The sequence below is a fragment of the Scomber japonicus genome, chromosome 15, assembly GCF_027409825.1.
Source record: "Scomber japonicus isolate fScoJap1 chromosome 15, fScoJap1.pri, whole genome shotgun sequence".
NCBI classification, from domain to species: domain Eukaryota; kingdom Metazoa; phylum Chordata; class Actinopteri; order Scombriformes; family Scombridae; genus Scomber; species Scomber japonicus.
The window spans coordinates 13,309,034-13,329,137 of NC_070592.1; the positions used below are offsets into that span (position 1 = coordinate 13,309,034).

At 42.7% G+C, this 20,104-nt stretch overlaps 2 protein-coding genes and 1 non-coding gene across 5 annotated transcripts; all 3 read right to left on the reverse strand.

Moving 5' to 3' along the window:
- Positions 1-82: 82 nt before the first annotated feature.
- On the reverse strand, positions 83-9,813 carry znf687b (zinc finger protein 687b). Of its 3 annotated transcripts, none has more exons than XM_053333981.1 (10): positions 9,763-9,813; positions 6,686-9,046; positions 5,888-6,183; positions 5,597-5,781; positions 4,241-4,417; positions 3,980-4,142; positions 3,251-3,601; positions 2,805-2,905; positions 2,572-2,659; positions 83-2,091 (listed from the first exon to the last, which is right to left on the reverse strand). In XM_053333981.1, the coding sequence occupies exons 2-10, from the start codon at positions 9,030-9,032 to the stop codon at positions 1,486-1,488; spliced, it is 4,314 nt and encodes a 1,437-aa protein (XP_053189956.1). In that variant the 5' UTR covers positions 9,033-9,046; positions 9,763-9,813; the 3' UTR covers positions 83-1,485. The 3 variants fall into 3 exon arrangements, with proteins under 3 accessions (XP_053189956.1, XP_053189957.1, XP_053189958.1); XM_053333982.1 differs by lacking the exon at positions 9,763-9,813 and adding an exon at positions 9,250-9,270; XM_053333983.1 differs by lacking the exon at positions 9,763-9,813 and having other exon boundaries at positions 5,888-6,150; positions 6,686-9,053.
- LOC128374778 (small nucleolar RNA SNORA13) lies at positions 3,758-3,892 on the reverse strand. Its single transcript, XR_008323034.1, has one exon. It is a non-coding gene; the product is annotated as a small nucleolar RNA SNORA13 (small nucleolar RNA).
- A 277-nt stretch (positions 9,814-10,090) lies between the features above and the next one.
- Positions 10,091-15,957, reverse strand: LOC128374046 (26S proteasome non-ATPase regulatory subunit 4). Its single transcript, XM_053334275.1, has 10 exons — positions 15,923-15,957; positions 15,185-15,325; positions 14,368-14,482; positions 14,143-14,229; positions 13,971-14,039; positions 13,586-13,798; positions 12,635-12,743; positions 12,369-12,500; positions 12,198-12,250; positions 10,091-10,701 (listed from the first exon to the last, which is right to left on the reverse strand). The coding sequence occupies exons 1-10, from the start codon at positions 15,946-15,948 to the stop codon at positions 10,531-10,533; spliced, it is 1,116 nt and encodes a 371-aa protein (XP_053190250.1). The 5' UTR covers positions 15,949-15,957; the 3' UTR covers positions 10,091-10,530.
- Positions 15,958-20,104: the final 4,147 nt, after the last annotated feature.

The window sequence follows — 20,104 nt, forward strand, 5'->3', positions numbered from 1 at the left end:
AGTTGGAGCTGAAAACTGAAGGCACGAGAACAGGAAAAAAAAAAGCTTCAAACATTGTTCTTGATGCGACCCTCAACTCTGCAGAGGAACCTGCTGCACGAGTCAATCGTCTCTTTTACACATTTATTTCGAAACAGCACAAAAAGTGTATGGCATTTCAGCAAGCAGACCACAACCATGGAAAAGAAAATGACATGAAATTTCCACTATTGAGCTATATAAATATGATATGACATATAAAAGATACAAACAAAAAAAAAAATCCACTCATAGGCCTCCATCATGTGAATATGAAGGTTGTTTTTGAAACATACAAAAAGAAATGTGAGTACAGCAAGCACTGATTCTGTAGATAAAAAAGAACTGTCTCAAAGAGATAAACATTTGTATTCATACACATTAAGACAACACAACCCCCACACTCTCCCTCTGCTTTGTAATTACAATGTATAGCTACCTCTTGGGGGGGCTTTTTTTTCTTTTTCTTTTAGACTTCAAATTGTTTGGAAAAAAAGGGAACAGTACAAGTACAAATACTATACGTATTCACATTATCATAGCAAGTTACTAAAACCAGAACGCTTTCTTTTAGTGTAATTATATGTATTTACATGGCAAAACTCTTACAGATATACTACTGGCAGGAAGCCTGACCTCTCTTTTTCTTCAGCTACTAGCTTAACAAATACCGACATCACATTATTCACACTACACAGGTTACACACCTCCAGTAACCTCATCTCCTACAGAAATGCCTTCAGAGATTCTCATCTCATGTCTCCGTTGGTAAATCATACTATGTCTAGCACGATTTGACGCAACTGACTCACACAAATACCAACAGCAGTAATGTGTTTAGTATAAATAAATATTACAATATCGTAGCAACATAAAAATCAGTGTCAAATTCTCCTTCCCCTTCATGCTTCAGATGTCGGTGTGAGATCAATTTTGTGAGCTTCCAAGTAAGAGCTCACAAAACTGATCTAAAGCCACCGAGATGAGCATGGACTTGAGGTGAACAAGCATGAATACGATGAGCAACGTGAAGTACAAAAATATCGGGAGTACAGTTGGAGGTGGATGTATTAAAGTATGTTACATGAACAGGCAGGTGGTTACAGTCAGTGCAGAATGAATGATTGATGAGGGACGAGACATTATTAGACACAGTATGGCTGATGTATAAATGCTTTGCTCGGCGCGGGGGGGGGGGGGGGCTGTTCGAGAACTGTTCCACTCGAGAGTTTATTACGGGTGTGTTCAGTTATGTGACCAGTAACATGATCAAACATGCAATTACAATCGCACAGAAGAGGTGCCATAGATAGAGTAAAACTGTTTATGGTGGCTAAAAAAAAACTGCACAGGAGACCCGAAGCAGTTTGCTTTCTTCTCAGGATCAACATTCATATTCTACAGCTTCTCTTCTTGGCCGTGACCCTCGACAACTGTCCGTCCTAGAGGACCTGCCCCCCCCCTCTTCTACTGGGGCTTGTCTGTCTTGTGTGCGGTGAGGAAGGCCATGCCATGGGTCCTGAAGTGGGTGTTGAGGTCCGTGGCCTTGTCGAAACGCCTGCCGCACACCTTGCAGCACAGATTGCCCTCTCCGTCCTCGCCCTGCGCCTGAGGAGAGCCAGCCGGTGAGCCGTCCGGAGAGCCGTGGGTACGCGGGGTGCCGCGGTCCGCGTCGCTCTGGGTGTCCCGCACGCGGTGAGTGATGAAGCGGTGCCGACTGAGAGAGCCGGCTGAGGCGAAGCAGACCCCACACTGCAGGCACTGGAAGGAGGCGGTGTCGGCCCGGTGCTGGGGGATGTGGCGCTGGAACTCTGCACCGTCCTCAGTGGAGAAGCCGCAGGGGACGCAGCGGAAAACGTTTTCTTCCTCGTCTAATTCGCCAGATGGGGACGTCAGTTGCACGGACGCCCTGGTTCTCTTAGCGGGACCACCTCCATCCTCACCGTCCTCTGTGGCGTTTTCTTCCTCGTCTCCTGCCCTGGCTCCAGGAGGTCCACCCTCGCCGTCTTGCTCTGAGGAGCTGCCGGGACCTTCTCCACCTGTGGCTGCACGCTTCCTGGTCATAGGGGGACCCTGAGGACACAAGAAGGGAGAGTGAGACTCGGTGGTTTTATAAGTCATAGACAAAACAGGAAAAAAAAGGAAGGATTCATAAAGCTCGAGGTGTCTCAGTATGTACTTTCAGTCGTAATATACTGATTTTACAGTTTTCTTTTTAAAACAGAGAATGATTCAGACAAGCACCCTTTAGTCATTTTTGAATGTCAATGGAGGTTAAAAGAAACACAGATAGAAGAGAAAAAATGTATTTCCAAACATTTAACATTGATTCTTCATTTCCCCCAAAATCTTTATGTAGCTGTCATCAATTTGTACATATAACTCATTGACTGTGAGCAGCTTCTCCATTATCCTTTGTGCATTTTGAGGCATTAACAAACAGATCAAGCTTTTTAGATTGCTCATTGAGTCACTTTTCCAGTGTGTTCACAAACCTACGAGCTTATTCACGTGCACAAACAGCAAGCATATTATCACACAGTATTATCTCACCTGTCCATCTGGGGTTCGGTGGTGGAGCCGAATATGTTTGTCCAGTAAGAACCGACTGCCGAAGGTGCGTTTGCCTTCTGTGCAATATCTGCAAAGTTATTACGCAGGGTTACCAGCTAGATATTTCAGTTTCTCAACTAGATAAAAAAAACCTAAATTATGAAACATTGGAAACAATTTTAGCTTGGTATGATATTCTAAAAAAACATTAAATTGAAGCCAAAGTTACTTACTGGCAATGGAAGACTCTTTTGTTGCCCTCGTGAATGACGCGCTCATGACGCCTCAGGCTGGAAGATGTGCTGAATGTGCCTCCACAAATACGACACGGGAACTGTAGAGTAGGCAACACACACACACACACACACACACACACACACACACACACACACACACACACACACACACACACACACGTAGGCAGAGACAGATAGATGAAAGTTAAATAAATAGCAAAGAGGGAAAATTAACATCAGCCTGCTAATACATTTACGTTGTCGACTTTTTCTACTCCACACCTCAGAGATCATTTTCCATTCACAAAAAACAAGCAGCTGGTTAACCAGAGATGCTAATAAGATGCTGCATTGAAATAAAAAGTTCAGTTTTCTGTCTTACTAAAATGATCAGATTAAACTGATTTCAGAGGAGATGGTTGCATGAGAGCTTCATGTCCCACCTTGCCGTGCTCCATCTTCACATGACTGAGATAGTCGTCGTTGTCAGTGAAGGTGGTTTGACACTGGGGGCAGGTCCACTCCGTCGGGGCGCTGGGGTGACTGCCGCCCCCTGCCGCGGTCGTGTGAGCCCCCGGAGCCTCGTAGTCCTCGTCCGCGTCATCGTCCTCTTCTTCTTCCTCGTCGTCTTCCTCCTCCTGTTCTCGCCCCCAGTCTTCTCCGTCAGAGTTGTCCGTTTTCCCCGAGGATTTCGACTTGAGGCCGGAGGGACCGGACGTGTTGGCAGGGGCGGAGGCAGCGTTAGAGGCATCAGACTGGGCCTCCTGTTTGGCTGATGGGCCTCTGTGAGCGGTCTGAGAGCGGTGACAAGACAGTATGAGAACACATAAAAGCACACACAGCAGCTGTGAGCATTAATTTACCTTTTTAAAATCCTCCAGCTTAGACAAAAAAGACAATAATGCAGGTTATTTTAAAAATGGGATTATTTTCACTACTCAATCATGTTGTTCTGTACTTGGCATTGAACTTAGGGCAAGGTCAACAGAGAGGAACCTTGCTAAGGCCGATCCAAGAATTACTGTATGCCTTTGTTGACACCTCATTCATTGTAGAAAGCAACGAATGGGCAACACATGAAGGCAAAAGGCTCAGATAGGATTTGTACTGATAACTTGTATCTATTCATCTAAATATTTAAAATCTATCTATGAGGAGTCACAAATACACACCTTAATATGCTCCATCATGGAACCTTTCTGGGCGTACAACTTGGTGCAGTCAGGACACTTGAACACGTGCACTTTTTGCTTGGCTAAATGAGTGTCAAAGTGCATGTACAGCAAGGGCTTTTGGGTGAAAACCGTGTCACACATAACACATTTGTAGATCATTCTGCAAAAGGGAAAGAAACACAGATAGAATACGAATTACTGCAGGGAACTATTTTTAAAAATGTGCTGATTATTTGGTGGATTTGGCGCTGTACGCACTTGGCCTGTCCTCCTGTGAGCGTTGGGTGCTGGGTGCTGATGTGGCTCTGGGCGCTGGGGGAAGACTTGAAGGCCATGGGACAGTTGGGGCACTTGTGGAAGACCTCGCAGTGGGCAGTCTGAATGTGGGACTTGATGGAGTTCAATCCTCCGAACACGACTTGGCAACTCGAGCACCTTGACAGAGCAAAAAAAGAAAAAGAAAAAAGGAAATATTATTACACTATTTTACAGCCTTTTGGTGTGATATCTAAACCAGCGGTTGTGTAAATCTGGGATATAAATATATTTTCTTTCTTTTAATTTGGATTAATAAACACATAAATAGAAACACAAACTTTATAATATACAGACGGGTGACAATTTGAAAGAAAAACCAAAATAAAGTGTCTTAGTAAAGTGCTTCAGAAATCTCCCATAGGTGTTCAACTGTGTTGAGATCTGGTGACTGTGAAGGCCATAGCATATGATTCACATCATTTTCATACTCATCAAACCATATCACTTTTTTCCACATGTCTGTAGACAAGTGCTTATCAAATGTGCTTCATCTGTGTAATGAGGGGTTTATGCACTGCAGCCCTACTATAATATCCCTCTCTATGTAATTGTCGACGAACTGTTCTTGCTGACACAGTCTGATCACGTCCTGCTTTGACATTCTCGATCACCTGAGGAAAAGTAGATCTTCTGTTTTTCCTTACATATCGCAGTAATGCACGGCCATCATGGTCATCAGATGTGCGTTACATACCACAATTACCGACCTTATTTACTGAAGTCTTTCCCATAGATCTAAATACAGATGTCACTTTAGTCACTGTTGCTATTGAAACAGCAGCCAGTTGAGCAGTCGTTGTGACTGAAGCTCCTGCCATCCAACAATCAACCCTCTTTCAAAGTCACTTAGATCTTTTCCTCTAGCCATCTTGATACAAAATCAGAATCAACTGGGCCTGCTGAGCAGTTCTATGCCTACCACAGAGCATGATTGGATGTTAATTGCTTAATTGTACCATGCTGTGCACCTGTGTGAAAGCATCTACATTCATTATGTGTCTCCACATTTATTCAGGTTTTTCCTTTAGTTTGTCACCTGTCTGTAAATGTGACATGGCAACTGGGCACACCCCCTTTCCTAAGAAAAATTATGTGGTATGATCAAAAGCTCCTAAAAAGCTAGTTTTAGTATATTTTAGGAAACAAAGTACTTCGGCTCCCTTGAAGTAAATACTGTCCTGTCTGACATGAAAGTCTGATGCTGTTTCTCTCTCAGGTTTCAAATGAAGGCAAGAAGTTACTGGAAACGGTATTATAAGATCTTGTAGCAACTTGTTTCAATGATGGTTTCCGCACCTGTAGCCAATGCGTCTGGCAAAGTGCAGACATGCCTCCTCCAGGTGGGTCTGGAAGCTGGCCTGCCGGGCGGTGCCCCCACACTCAGGACAGACATGAGGTGCTCTGTGTTTGTGGATCCTCTGGTGGGCGGACACGGCACACGAGTTCGGCAGCATCATGGGAGGCGAACACTGTGTACACGTCTGAAACCGAAGAAAAGCGGCATTTCATAACAGCAGAAACAAGCAGCACGATACATACAGTGCTCTCTCTCTCGCTCTCTCTCTCTCTCTCATCACCAAGACTCACTGAGTTGGGGGCGGCTCTGATCTGCTGGAAGTGTGTGACCAGCTCGGCCTTGCCAGAGAATTGTGTTTGGCACTCGGGACATTTGAAATTGTTGTACTGCAGCCCCTCCGCCTTCTTGCAGGGCAAAGGCATCAGCGCTTGGGGGCCCTGAGGTGCACGGCGGACCTGTCGAGGCTGAGCTGTGGCTGGGGATGAAGCGTCCTTCATGGGGCTGGAGTTGGCGGAGATGGCGGAGCCCCCAGGTGTGGTGGAGGGAGAGGAGACTGGAGGAGATGAGGACGAAGAGGAGAGCAGGCCTGGTCAACCAAGAGGTAGCAGTCAGAAAAGATAAATATGAGGTCAATGCAGATGATCTCAGATGAATGGTGTGTTTTTTGTCATGTTTTTTTTTCCCATCACAAGACTAATATATTGTGGTTCTCTCATGACTCAACACAAATAAAAAATATGATGTAAACAGCATAAATTCATTTAAAAATAAAAAGCATTACACACATTTTATGCAAAACTTTCTTACCACCAGCGTTGCAACGACGCTTCATCTGTTTCCTGCTCTGCAAAATATGAAGACTTTCTACTTTTCTCTTTTAATTTATTGTGAATTTAATATCTTTCAGCTTTGGGCTCTGGGAGATTGTGTTGGGCTTTTTTTTCTTCTCCTTTTTTTATTTATTTTTTTTATCAATTTTTTTACACACCAAATGATTAATCAATTAAGTTTAAAAATATTTGAGGGTTTAACCAGATTAACCTAATTAAAACTAATATTTACTAATGGCTAGCTGCAGCCCTACTTACCACCGATGGGTGTTATGTCCTGCTGTCCGATCATCTGCTCTACAGTGACAGGCCTCATGACCAGGTGTGAGCACTGCATGACCAGCCCACGCTCCTTGTGTTCCCTGGCATGTAGCAGCAGGCTGCACTTATTGAAGAAGGCCAGCCTCTTAGCACAATGGTTGCAGGTCACCTCGATGCGAAGTGATCGCCGGTCGTAGTGCCGGGCCAGGCTGCGCTCCAGAGCAAATGCGTCTCCACACTCCAGGCAGCGGTACCCTGTGGCTGGGAGAGGGAGACCCCACTCAGGTGGCGGGGGTGCTGACAGGTCGGGCTTGTAACTCGGCAACAGATTCTTACTGTTTAAGATTTTATTGAAAGCCTCCACCAGGCTCGACTGACTTCGGGAGATGACGGCGCCCGTACTATTGACTATGGAGGCAGGCTTGTTTGGCTGGAGGGTGCCGCCTATGATGGTGCCGCTACTTCCATTAGCTGTCCCTTTTGTGGCAGTGCGTACACTGATCCCACCAGCGGCAACCGAAAATTTGGGAGAGGAGGCCACAGCAGGAGTTGCAGGCAGGGCAGCAGACTTAGTGATGCTGACGGCGGTGGCGGAGACTTTGGCCTTGTCTGATGCAGCCATTTTGTTTTGGACCTTTGTGGCGGCGGCTAGCATGACACTGCTGGCTGCGAGTGTGGACACCGGCAGAGCATTGAGAGCACTTACTTTCTGTTGCTGGGATGTCATGTGACCCGGGGAGGCATCAATTTTTTGGCCCTTGTTTCCTAATACCTTGCGCTCCCCAGACTGAGCTTTAGGGTCCAAACCTTTCCCTGCAGCACCTCCTTTAGGCGCTACCCTTGTGACAGTTCTGGTTATTCCACCTGTGGAGGTTTTGATTGTTTTTATTCTGACTTTGAGGGGTCGAGACGGAGCGCCAGAAGCAGCAGGTGCAGCGACGACAGCTTCTGCTCCTTCGGTGGAGGGGGGCTTCGGCTTGCCATCATCTACCTCCATCTTCTCCTCGCTCGTTGTTGCGTTTTCTCCCTTGTCAGCTTTGCTATCGACAACCCTATCTACCCCATTCCCCACTTCCATCTCTTCCTCCTCCTCCTTGGGCTCCCGCAGCTCAGAGGGAGGTGGAGTGGAGGCCACTGCAGGGCTGGAGCACCTCTTGGATGCTGCTTGAGCAGTTGATTTTGGCATCTCGGGCTCAGGACTCTCCGGCGAGTCTCTCTCCTCTATGACATGCTCTGGATGCCTGTCCTCCAGCTGGGGATTCTCTGTTGAGCCAGACTGAGGGGTCGATGAAGTCAGAGATGCCCCTGACGGAGTGTCCCCAGGTTTAGGGTGAGATGCAGTGGAGGACGTGGGTTGAGCGGAGACTGAGTCAGACTTGTAGCGACGATTCAGCTGTGCAGAAGTTGGGGAGTCTGGGTTCTCCTGGATCACCAGCGGACTCCCCAAATCCGGGTCAGAATCCTCCTCCTCCATTTGCTGGTGCTGAAATCCAGCAGGGGCGCCTTTAGAGGCTCCGTTAAAAGGCTGAGATGAGTGCAGCGGGTGTGACGAAAGGGCAGAGGGTGGGGTGGGAAGCAGAGGCTTGGAAGGCGGAAAGAAAGGGGAGGCTAGTCCAACGGGCCCACCTGCAGCCAGAGGAGGAGAGCCAGCGGATAAAGAGGAGGATGAAGGTAACGAAGCTTTGACTCCATCTGCCCTCTCCTGGCCCGTATCCTGCTGCTGCTGCTGCTGTTGCTGCTGTAGGAGCTGCATCTTCCTCGCCCGACCCACTGGATCTCCAGACCCCTGCGCCACAAGCGGTTTTAGTCTGTTGAAAATGTTCCCGCCCTGCTTGTGTGATTTAGCTGCACCAGCAACTGATGCCTCTGAAGACACTTTAGGGGTGTTCATGGACCATGGCGCCCCGTTGGATTGCATCTGGCTGAGGGGAAGGGGCGTGGAAACACCAGACGCCCCAAAACCATTGTGGTTGAGCGCTTCAGATTCAGCCATCCCAGGGGCGCACGCGCCCAGTCGAGGACCCACATCTACCCCTGCAATCACATCAATAGGGTCCTGGTCTGTATCTCCATCCCCTCCATCTACCGCCTCGATACGAACTTTATTCTTCACAATAACACTCACGATGGAGGTGTCTGCCTGGGGGTCTGAGGAGGGGCTCGGCGGCCTCAAGGATGACCCGACACCCACCACACTGTCTGCCTTCCCCAGAGGTGCCCCTGCAGCTCCATGGGGTCCCTCCGCCTCATCTGGGGCAGACTGGATGGCCTCTTTGGCATCTATGTCAGGGATGTCAAATGCTGCCAACAGGTCATCAAAATCTGGGGTCTTCATGTCCCCCATACCGGGATTAACTCCTGTGGAAACATGAAATCACAGACACGGCAAGAGCACACGGGTATCAATCTGTTGTTGTCTATCAGCTCTGTGGCTTGCTAGGTTTTTTTGCAAACAGTGACATTACAAAATCACTAACATGCCAAATATTTAAAAAAATCACTTCTACTCATTAAAACATATATATGAGTGAAATATCCCACATGAAATATCAGTCATGCACCTTCAAAACTTGACAATCTGCACCAGGTTAGCCTGTTATCCAGCACTAGCCATTACATTAGCCAGCTAGCACGGCTAAGCGACGGCGTCTCTGCACCTAAAAGCCAGCCTGTGTGTGGCAGCTGCAGCTCTGCACTAATCTGCTATGAATGGGACACACACACTTTGCTTCCTCGCTTGCACGCTAAACGCAACTAAAGTGGTGACTATATGAGTGACAGTATGAACACAAACGCATTTCCTTTCTGGTCTTTTTTTCCCCCCTCCTCCTCCTCCTCCTCTTCTTCTTCCCCTGGTTGACGCTGGCTAGCTTGGAGAGCCAAAATAGAGAGAGGGGTCATTTAGCTAACTTAGCTTAGCGTTCGCCATTAAAAAGCGGCCGGAGATGGTGAGCTTGAGGCGGGGTGAGACAGCGAGGTCAACCCGGTGAGTGGTGGGTCGACGGTGTCAGAGAAAAGGATGGTCGGAGAGGGGATTTTTCGTTTAATATTTCATGCATTTTTTGATTGTTTACCTGGATGAGCGATTCCCGACTATCCTAGCTCGCTTTTTTTTTTTTCAGCTGAAAAATGCTGCGCTTCCCGTCACATGACCCCACACATCCTATCAGGCTGTGATAGCGCTGGAAAATGCATGGAGGATGCTGCAAACGACACGTATATATTTTATTTCTTTCTGGGAATGACATTTAATATTTATGACCCTGTGTTTACAAGACTATTTTTAAAACATAATTGAATGACTCTTTCGCAGCTGGACATGATCACACCTTTGTGTGTGTGTATACACAATACTGAGGCTCTGAGGGGCAACAAAAAACCAAGCAGGAGGCATCATGTTTAGACATAGCTTTTATTGCAAAAAAACACAAAAACATGACAGGAGTGTGGATAACTGTTAAGGGTACCTGTCATCACAAATCCTTCCCCCTTCTGGTAGGTAAATGAGTAATTATACCAAGTAGAGAAAGGTAAGGTAATCTGAGAATAGACCCATATTACATTTCAAAGATAATAAATCAATTTGAGATATTGGGGGGGGCAGTCAGATTTGACACTCAATAGTCATATTCAGGTTTTTTTTATTTTTTTTTTATTTTATATTGGTGCTTTTGAGTGTCTGACAGAAAACATTTGTATATTATTACAAGAGTGCTGTCTCATGCTGGGTCGTCAGACAGATGATGCATCAGCCATCTTTTTCGTATATTAAAGTAATCCTGCATTAGTCTGCAATTGTTTTTTTTTTTCCTCTAGTCAGTGTCTGAAGTCTCTCATTCATCTCATTTCTTCTTCTCTTCATCCTTTTTGCCATCTGGCTTGTTTCCTGTCTGGGAGGCCAGGGAGCCCATGGCGTTGCGGATGGCCTCATTGTTCGGGTCGACACCGGGAAGGTTCTCCAACACGCTCTGGAGGAACTCTGGGTCTTGCATTACATCATAGTCATCTTCCTCCTGGTTATAAGAATAAGAGAAACAACAGATCAGTACATTGATGAGGAAAACACAATGCAAATGAATAGATAGACAAGCACCTAAATACAGATGCTATGCCAGGAAACGCAGCAATACATGTAGTAAACGCAGGATTTTACTACACTGACTGTAGTAACACTGTAACAGTGACTGTAAACATAACTTCTGTTTGTTTACAAGAAACTCCACTGGGCACCTTCAAAAGACTGTCTAGATCCGATACTTTCAAGTTCTCACTGCTTCATGTGAATTTAAATAAAAAACTACCCTGAAGGTACTGCTGAGCAGGAGTATTCAATGCTATGATAATATGAAGAATTTATATTACCAAGAAGATTAAAAAGAGAAAACATTTCAGAGTCGACACACCCTCTCTCCACACAAGCAGATACACTCTCTCATGATTAAAATTGTGGTAAAAATCTATGTTGTTATGTCATACTGGTCAAGACAATTTAACAGGTGAGAAACTTTCAGGGTGTGTGTGTGAGCCCACAGCCCATTCTATGTAAATTCATTTTGTATTTATAGTTTTCTAAATGATACAGCCAAATTGCACAACATAGAAACACTGAAGTTAGCCACAGAGCTCTATGAGTCTAAGCAGCTGTTGACATAAAGAAGCATTTAAAAAGGTCTGAATCAGAGCTGTAGAAATATGTAAACATGCCTTGTTTCTGCAGTTGGGAACAAAAACTGCATCATAGTAGATGAAGTGAAAAAAAGTTCACGGCTATGTCAAAGTAAGTTTTGCTGTTGTTCTTTTAAACAAAAAAATTGCCTGCAAGGTATAGTGAAGGTTTGCACTGAACGACCTCTAACTGGTTGACCTGAGCCATCCACTGAGGAAAGAATTCATGTTGCGACCATCAGGGCGCAGATTCATTCTGCCCCGATGCAGAACAAATAGGTTCAAGAAATCATTAAATGATTCATGAAATCCAATCCTGTATATTTTATTGTTGAATTGATTTATTTTTTTTATTTGTTGTTGTGGTGGTTGTTGTTTATGTTTGACTGCTGGCTGTAAACTGAATTGCCTCTCTGGGATAATAAAGATGTCCTTGAACCTTGAACCTAAACTAATTTCATCTACATAATGTAAGGATTCTTTAAAATTGTAATCTTTGGCTACCACACTCCTCTGTGATTTAAGTCTATATGTATACAGTATTGTCACTGACTTTTTTAAGTCAAAGAAACAAATATCTTTTTAATGCAGCTACTCATTTTATGTACTGATGATTCAACCAGGAGTTTCACGCCTTTGAAGTGCTCCAAGTCACTTAACATTGTCAGATGCAGGAAATGAACAGTACTTTATCTTTATCTAGGACTCTCTGGATACCCAAAATAACTCATCTCCCTTTGTAAGCCTATTTGGATACACGAGAGCATGATGACTTCACACCCTGTGTTTAAAAAAACCCACAAAAAATAACTGCTTTAATTAAAAATACCAAATGACGACTCACCTTGGTTGATTCTGCAGTGTCCATGGGAGCTCCTGTGTCCATTTCACCGTACTCTGTTCACAAAACACAAGAGAAATTAATTATTAGCTTAACCCACATACCAGAAAACGTAAGAGTAACTATGAGTGACAGAAAGAGCAGTAATGTGCGTGATGATGAAGTGTAACTCACCTCCTCCAGCGAGAGACATCTGCATGGCGTAGGCTATCTGCTCCTCCTCTGTCATGCTGCTGAAGTCAGGAAGCACTGCTGCACCAGTCTCAGGCTGAGATACTGACATCTTTAATAAAGCCTCCTCTGATTCTGTGAGAAAAAGCAACAACAAAATTAAAACTAAGTAATGGACGAACACGTGTTTCTTCAATCAAATTCTAATGCTTAATATCATAAGCACTGCTTCAAGAGTGAGATCAACCATTAAAGTATCCTCCTCTTACCATCTGCGCTGGGTGTGGGCACGCCTGCCTCGGCTGCAGAAGCTGCAGCAGCTCTGCGGGCCTCTTCCTCTTGCCTCTGTCGCTGTTCCTCCATTGATACACGTAAAGCCTAGTGGAGACACACACAGCACAGCCAGACAATAAGGCAAATGGCATCAAGGGTCATAACTTTTTTCCATTATTTTGATTCAGATAGAGAAATGGCTCATTGAACCCAAATGTGGGAGTATGGGGAGTACAATATGCAACAATGCAAGAGGTTTTCCTTGAACTCTCCTGTAGCAAAAAGGTTGGTCTAACTTGATTAGGTGATGCCAAAATGTATTGTGCAATCCCACATTACAGGTGGTGGTTGGGGTTGGGGTATGCTGACTTTTTCTCTTTTATGGATGATCATAGCCATTTACAGTCATCTTCTTCATATAATTCCACTGTTGAATGAATAATAATGTGCTATTAAAATGGACAAATAGAGGTCTGGTCTGTTTATTCATCACACCAGAACTCAGAACAACCCAGTATGGGCTTTCTTAAGACATGCACTTTGAGAAAGAGGATGACAGGCTGTGTCTCTGCATGTCTGCAGAGTGCAGGGAGAATGTTGTAGTTACACGGGTGAAGATAAAAGAGGAAAACAGAGTGCAGCTGCATGACAGAATTGAAACTTTCTTTCACATTCATTGCACGCAAGGCAAATCATCAAACTTTGTTTATGTGACAACAAATGGGTGAAAGACCTTTGTTGCAAAGACATATGGGTCACACATATGGGTCTGTGGGTTCTAAGACTGGTACCTGGAAGCTATGGTATAAGTGTTTATTTGAACAGTGATCAGATTACAATACGTACCATGTCTTTTTTGGAGCTATAATAACAAATGAATGTGTTTGCTTGAAAGGCTCACTGAACGTTAATACGTCTTCACTGCTAGGTCCTAGTATTTTGCTTACCAGGGCAAGCTCTGGGTCAGCACTGGGATCTACACCAAACTCAAAGTCGCTGGCACCAAGACCCATGGAGCCTCCCTCACCAGCCAGGATGGGAGAGGAGAGCAGGGCATCAGCCAGACTGGGCCCTGGGGGGACTGTAACCAGGTGGGAGCCTGTCCCCTCCTTTCCATTTAGAGTGTTTATAAAAGCAGTCAGCTTCTCTGTGTTCAACTCCTGAATAAACATTTGGAGAAAGAGGGCAAGAGCAATTAAAAATTATATTGTTTTAATGGATGGACATTTCAACCATGGAGATAACAATAAAATACATATTTTAAGGAAAACAACATATATACTCTGTTGTACTGTAATAAAATGAAGTATCAACCTTGAAAGAATTCCTCACCTCTTCTCCAAAGTTGATAATATCCACATTCACTTTCTCTTTTTTCAAGCGCTTTGCCAATTTAACAAGCTGCAGGAGGAAGAAGAAAGAGACACAGAGATTATAATCTGCTGGGAAAACACATTTCCCTCCTGAGGTAGCGGCACAAAAATGTGGTAGACTTCTAACTCACATCTTTCTCATTATCCTCCACAGGACTCCCAACAAAGGCAATGATCCTCATCTTGTGGTTTTTTCCTTGTCTGTGCTTCAGGGCCAGCTACACAGGGGATACAAATATATGGGCAATAGATCAGTGCTGCTGTAGACACCAGAAACCTACTGTTAACCAGTAACATAATTACCAGGTAAACTATTTTTAAGTTTGGAATGATCAGAAACATCAAAAGTTACACACATGAGCCACTCTGATGCCCGTGCAGAAGCAGATCTTTCCTTTGGGCTGGACAGCGTGGAGTTTGGACAGGATGCGGCCAGTATCTGGTGTCAGTGTGGTCAGGACCTCACAGTTACTAATAAAAACATAAAGACGGTATTCATGAAAGAGCAAATAATACAGTGTCATACATAAACAAATAACAAATAAGTGAAAGACAGTAAGTGTGCTATGAAAGAACAGTGTCAAGATAAGTATTACTGTGATGATCAAGTATTAGTATCACAATTACAGAACAGATTCACAATGTTTCAAAGTGTGTGTCCTTCCTGTAATCATCTCCTCTTCATACTGGCTATTAAAAGCTCCCCTTCAGTGCACTTTCAATGTATGTCATGGGGGACAAATTCCACAGTGTGCCCACACATTCATTTGATGCAAAAATGTATTTTAAAGTGTATATTTTACATTAGTCATATCAAGTGGATATCTGCCACATTTACAGTCTTTTTTAGCATCAAACTCCCTCTTTGTGATTCCCTGTTGAGCTGCAGTGGAAGTATACTAATAAACAGAGGAATGTTGGCACCAAAACTACTAATGCTGAAAGATATCTGCTTTGATTTGATGACTGAAGCTTCATATTAGGTTCAAATAAGCCTTTAAATATATCTTTGCACAAAAGTAGTCTTGTGGATTTACAATAGCCAATATAAACAGTAGCAATGATTATGAGGAGATAAACCTACTTTAATGTTAACTTGGACCCCTGACTGTTGTCTTAAGACAAAGGAAGGACAAATAGGGAAGCCATCCTTTAAGGTAAAGAAAAGCTTACTTTGCCATAGTGATTAGGCCCACATTGTTTTCTGGATTGCTCCGTGTTTTGGAGTGGCAGACGATATTGACAGCATCTTGTTGAGCCTGTAGCCTCGTGGGTAGAAAGTCTCCATTTCTCATGTATTCACTGTTGTCCACACTGTGAGGAAAAAATTATTTTAACGTGTTTTCTGATTCTTCAATTGCTAACCGGCTAACGTTAGCAGCTGACATCCCATTTACAAGACAACCAAGACCACCTTAAAGTATATTTTCACATCAGACAGTTCATATTAACAAGACACTTTAACCTTTAGCTCCCCCATGGAAAAGGAAACATTGATAACGAATTACCTATGTGGCGTTTTATTATGAAACAAGGTTAGCATGGACGGCTAACATTAGCAAATGATGACGAGCCTGCCGCTGCTCCAAACAAAGTGGCCAAGGTTGTCAGTTGTTAATATCGATGTAAAAAACACCTAATTATATATATCAACCTTCACTACAGTGGTCGTACATGCTACAACTACGTATATATTGTATTTAAATATCAAATCTAAGCTAACTTTAGCGACAATGACTCAGCCGGTCGATGCAACATTAGCCGGCTAACCATTGACTGTCATTGGTTTTGCCCCGTTTGCCCCAAATTCAGTTTTTAACCACCAAACTGCGTGATTATCTGCCGTGTCTTCATATGAGCCCGTTTACAAAGCAGCAAATACATTAAAAAGATCATTCGTAGACTTCTTACCAGACCATAGTACTTTCAAGCCCCATTTTGGAAACTTCTTGTTGCTCTCTGTTGTAATCTTACAAACTCGTAGCTGATTGGACGAAGAGCGAACAACACGGATCCTGATTGGTCAGGCGTCCTGACCTACAATTCACTGCCTGTAATTTGTTGATGAATAGAATAAAAACAAAAGAACAAACTCTTCTCTCATAGTATATTTACTCAGGTTACTGTACTTAAACTCAATTTTGAGGTACTTTTACTTTACTTGAGTATTTCCATTTGATGCTACTTTATACTTTCTCCTCCACTACATTTATTTGACAGCTTTAGTTACTTTTCAGATGAACATTGGACACAATGGGCCAGATGCAAGAACCACTCGTACGCACAGATTCTTTCTTAAACCATACGTACGAGTGATTTACGAGGATTTGCCGCATTCACCAATTTTATCGTATTTTGGATTTACTCATAGCATAGGTACGAACAAAATGTAGGAGTGGTGCAGACCTGTCGTACCTGTCACACACAACCAACCTGCAGTCCTCCAAAGCAATAACACATGACTGTTACTGTCTAATTGTCTAATGACAGTGTGCCAACGATATCATGTCTTTTGGGGGAACTCAACATTTTACGGGTTGGTTGGGGGGGGGGGGGGGGGGGGGGGGGTGGCGTCACCTAAAGAACAGTAACACCCCCACAGGGGTATCAAGACCAAACAACACTGTATGATTCAATACAGCCAAGAACGATACGGACTATAGGCCTACTACAGAGTGATAGTAGGCCTATAGAAACTACAAAGCGACTTGTCCACAGCTTCTTTTCCACAATATAAACTGACTATTACTAATATACTAACTTTTATTCATTAAATTGAAATATTGCTTATCGAAGTAATAACTCCCTGGCTGATGACATCCCCTGGCATAATTTATGTTCAGGCATTTTTTTTATTTCTGTGACGGTGCGCGCAACAGCTGAGAGCGTTCACAGTACGAGTCATTTTTCCTCATTCTTTGTCTTTCTCAGGACCTTTAATTCCACCACTTACACACTAAATAATAATCTGTGTTTCTGTTAATCTATTTCTGAGAGCGGGACCTCAGTCTGAGAGCTCATAAAGTTCTTATTCTTAGTCTTTAGTGCCATTTTCATGAATGGAGCTTCCCCACAACCTGCCAGACGTCTGACCTTATATGGTATTTTGGGGGCGTCATTCAAATGTACTATTCTCGGGAACGCGCGTTCATTTAGAACAGGTGGGATTCATCAACGTTATGAAGGTCATTTACGACTGTTTCCTGGTGATACGAGTGTTTGGTGAATTCCATCTCACGAAAAAAGTACGACAGATTTAAGAAGAAAAATATGAACCTTGCATCTGGCCCAATGGATAATGTAACAAGTTTATAAAATACCCCCGCCCCTCAATAAATGACCAAATGATCCAATATTTCAGCAAAAATCAAAGATTAGAGAAAAAGTCCAAAACCTGAAAACAGATTTGTGTATCTGAACTTTGTTTTTTCTTCTTTCCTCTCCCATTAATCATCTCAAGACTCCTCGGATTTGTCTGGTGAACCTTTGTCTGGGAACCACTGGACTAAACTAACTGTATATAAAGAAATTAAAACGAGCTCCACCTCCAGCAGCTACAACAGTAACATGCAGTTTACACACTGATGCTTCAGTATTAATCTATATAATAATATATAATATCAGTCAGAGGGACCAAACCAATTTTACTGTAATACTTTGAGTACATTTTACTACTTTTACTTAAGTAGGATTTTTTGTGTGCAAGAGTTTTACTTAAAATTGAGTATTTATACATTGCTGTATCGCTTGTGTTCTTTCAGTTAAATAAAGGATCTGAGTACTTCTTCTTCCACAACCTCACTTGCTAGCTTTTTTCTGAGCTTTCAAAAGTGCATGTCACTGTCTTATAAAGTGTATGGCGTCTGCTCGTTTGTCATAGCTCAGAAATGTTAACTCAATGTCCATTTGCTAGCTGTTTTTCCTGACGCTTTCATCAACAACTCAGTCTATCAGCAGACAGTGTTTGCTCAGTTGCCATGGAGACAACTAAGCATAAAACATAGTAGAATATTAGATATATAGATATTAAAGGAACAGCTACCTCCGAAGTGTTTGACTTCTGACTAATTGGTATAGTCTCATAATATTAAACCCTATTCCAGACATAAAAGTTCAACATCTGTATTACAAAATATAATCAAACAAAAGCAATTTGTCTTTATTTTTTTTAATAACTTTATCCATCTGTATGAAAACATTACAGCCCCAAAAGAGCAAAAGACAAGAACTGTAAATTCATATCCTGTGAAAAGGCATCACTGTGATTCTTCTATACAGGTGTGCATGTGTGTATAATTTAAAGACAAGAAGACAATAATTAACACAGTAAAAAGGAAAAAAAGAATACAAGATTATTTAACAGTTGTTATGATCATATCCAAAATCAACAAAGTAGCGTGCCTTTACATACAGTTGTCTGTTGAGGGTCTGTTTTCAATGCCGACGTGAAGTTTAACAAACATTTTGGAAACCAGAGCAAGACATACAGTAATAAATACTATAATAAATACACACACAGTAAACTATTAACAATTTGGTTCATAGGCTGCATGTGTAACTGATTCGGAGTTTTTATAATAAGGCACAGTTTCACTTCCAGTATAGAGACAGAGCACTGTCTGACAGTTTGACACACTAACCAACCTCCCACCCTCAACATACCACTAACAGGATGTCTTAAAATGCCTAAATGTGTGTGCTTGTTCATCACATCTTAGTTTGAAAATGATCAATTAATTTAAAGTATTGCACTTTCATTCAGGCCTACAAACACATAGAGTCACAATGCATATGTGACACATCTTTCAAATGACTGATTTCATTTATGCTATCAGACATCATTGCAATACATTTTTTTCTATTTAAAATATCAAATAATTCAGAAACACTGGGCAAGTAAATGTGATTAATCCATGGTATCACATTTAAACACTGTACAAACAATTTAAGAGCTAAAACCAACTCGAGTGGCAGTGAACCATGTGTAAGATTGAGTTTACAAAAAGTGGGTGAATAATATTGTCTTTTTTTTTGTAATGTTACCCACCAGGCAGCCATCACCATGTTTGCTAGTGAAAAAAACACAACTACTCTACCATAATTGGGGCCTGTCCCACAAAGCTCTCTTTGAGTTTCACATGAACATTGTCAATGAATCAACAGCGGCTAATTTAATATGAGATGAAAATGCTCATCACTGTAGGGCATGTTAGCGTTATGATTAATAATAACCAGTAATGAGAATGCATCACAAGGAGATAAAAAGCAGGAACATGAATACATAATTGTCAAATAATAAAAGGCAATATTATAGAGTGAGAATATATAGAGGCTTAAATATCTGATTGACATAAGTAGCCGGAAATAAAAAAGTAATGGATTTCTAAACTTTGCATTATTTATGTTATTTTGGATAAATACATAACTTTTTACCTTTAGCAGCAGAGTACTGAACATTTTAGAAAATGCTTTAAGCAAATGCAATACCATCTCCCACTAATTATTCAGCAGCCAAGTTAAAAATGGGTGAACCTAGATTGCTCATTCACATTCTTTCCACTCTAGTTTTTATTAGTTTACTCTCCTCCCCTCTCTGTAGCAACCAGGAGGGCAGATAACAACAGAAAGTCTCTACTCTATCCTACACTATATGCTTGAGTTGTTAAAACGTAAAATATAAATTGGCAACACAGACACACATTCACATACGAACATTATATTAAAAAAAACTGTTCTAACCCTCATTGACATTAAATGGCATGTGTTAAACTTACAGGAACTGTGGTTACATCTGTGGGTCTAAACTGCTGCTGCTATTACTTTTTCCATTAAGGCAGCATGGATTGGACCAGTACTCTAGATCTGAGACTGTGAATGGAGCAGAGCTGCAACTGTATAACACTGCACATTGAGAGCTGGGTTCAGACACTTTGCATCAATGACACAGCCTACAACGATGACACTCCTCGAATATGACCGTGTCATATCGTTGGGTGAAAAAATAAATCACCTTGTTCTCCACAGCCACAGTGAGACAATGTGCGTACATGAAAAGGCTGCATTGAACCAACAGGATAACTATGCAGCAGTAAA

Coding starts and splice junctions, on each gene's coding strand:
- znf687b (XM_053333981.1), bottom strand. CDS start 9,032: ATGGGGGACATGAAGACCCCAGATTTTGATGACCTGTTGGCAGCATTT. Junction 5,782..5,887: donor TCAGAGCCGCCCCCAACTCA/GTGAGTCTTGGT, acceptor CTTCGGTTTCAG/ACGTGTACACAGTGTTCGCC. Junction 2,092..2,571: donor ACCGAACCCCAGATGGACAG/GTGAGATAATAC, acceptor TTGTGTCCTCAG/GGTCCCCCTATGACCAGGAA.
- LOC128374046 (XM_053334275.1), bottom strand. CDS start 15,948: ATGGGGCTTGAAAGTACTATGGTCTG. Junction 14,040..14,142: donor TGGAGGATAATGAGAAAGAT/GTGAGTTAGAAG, acceptor TTCCTCCTGCAG/CTTGTTAAATTGGCAAAGCG. Junction 13,799..13,970: donor TTATCAACTTTGGAGAAGAG/GTGAGGAATTCT, acceptor ATGTTTATTCAG/GAGTTGAACACAGAGAAGCT.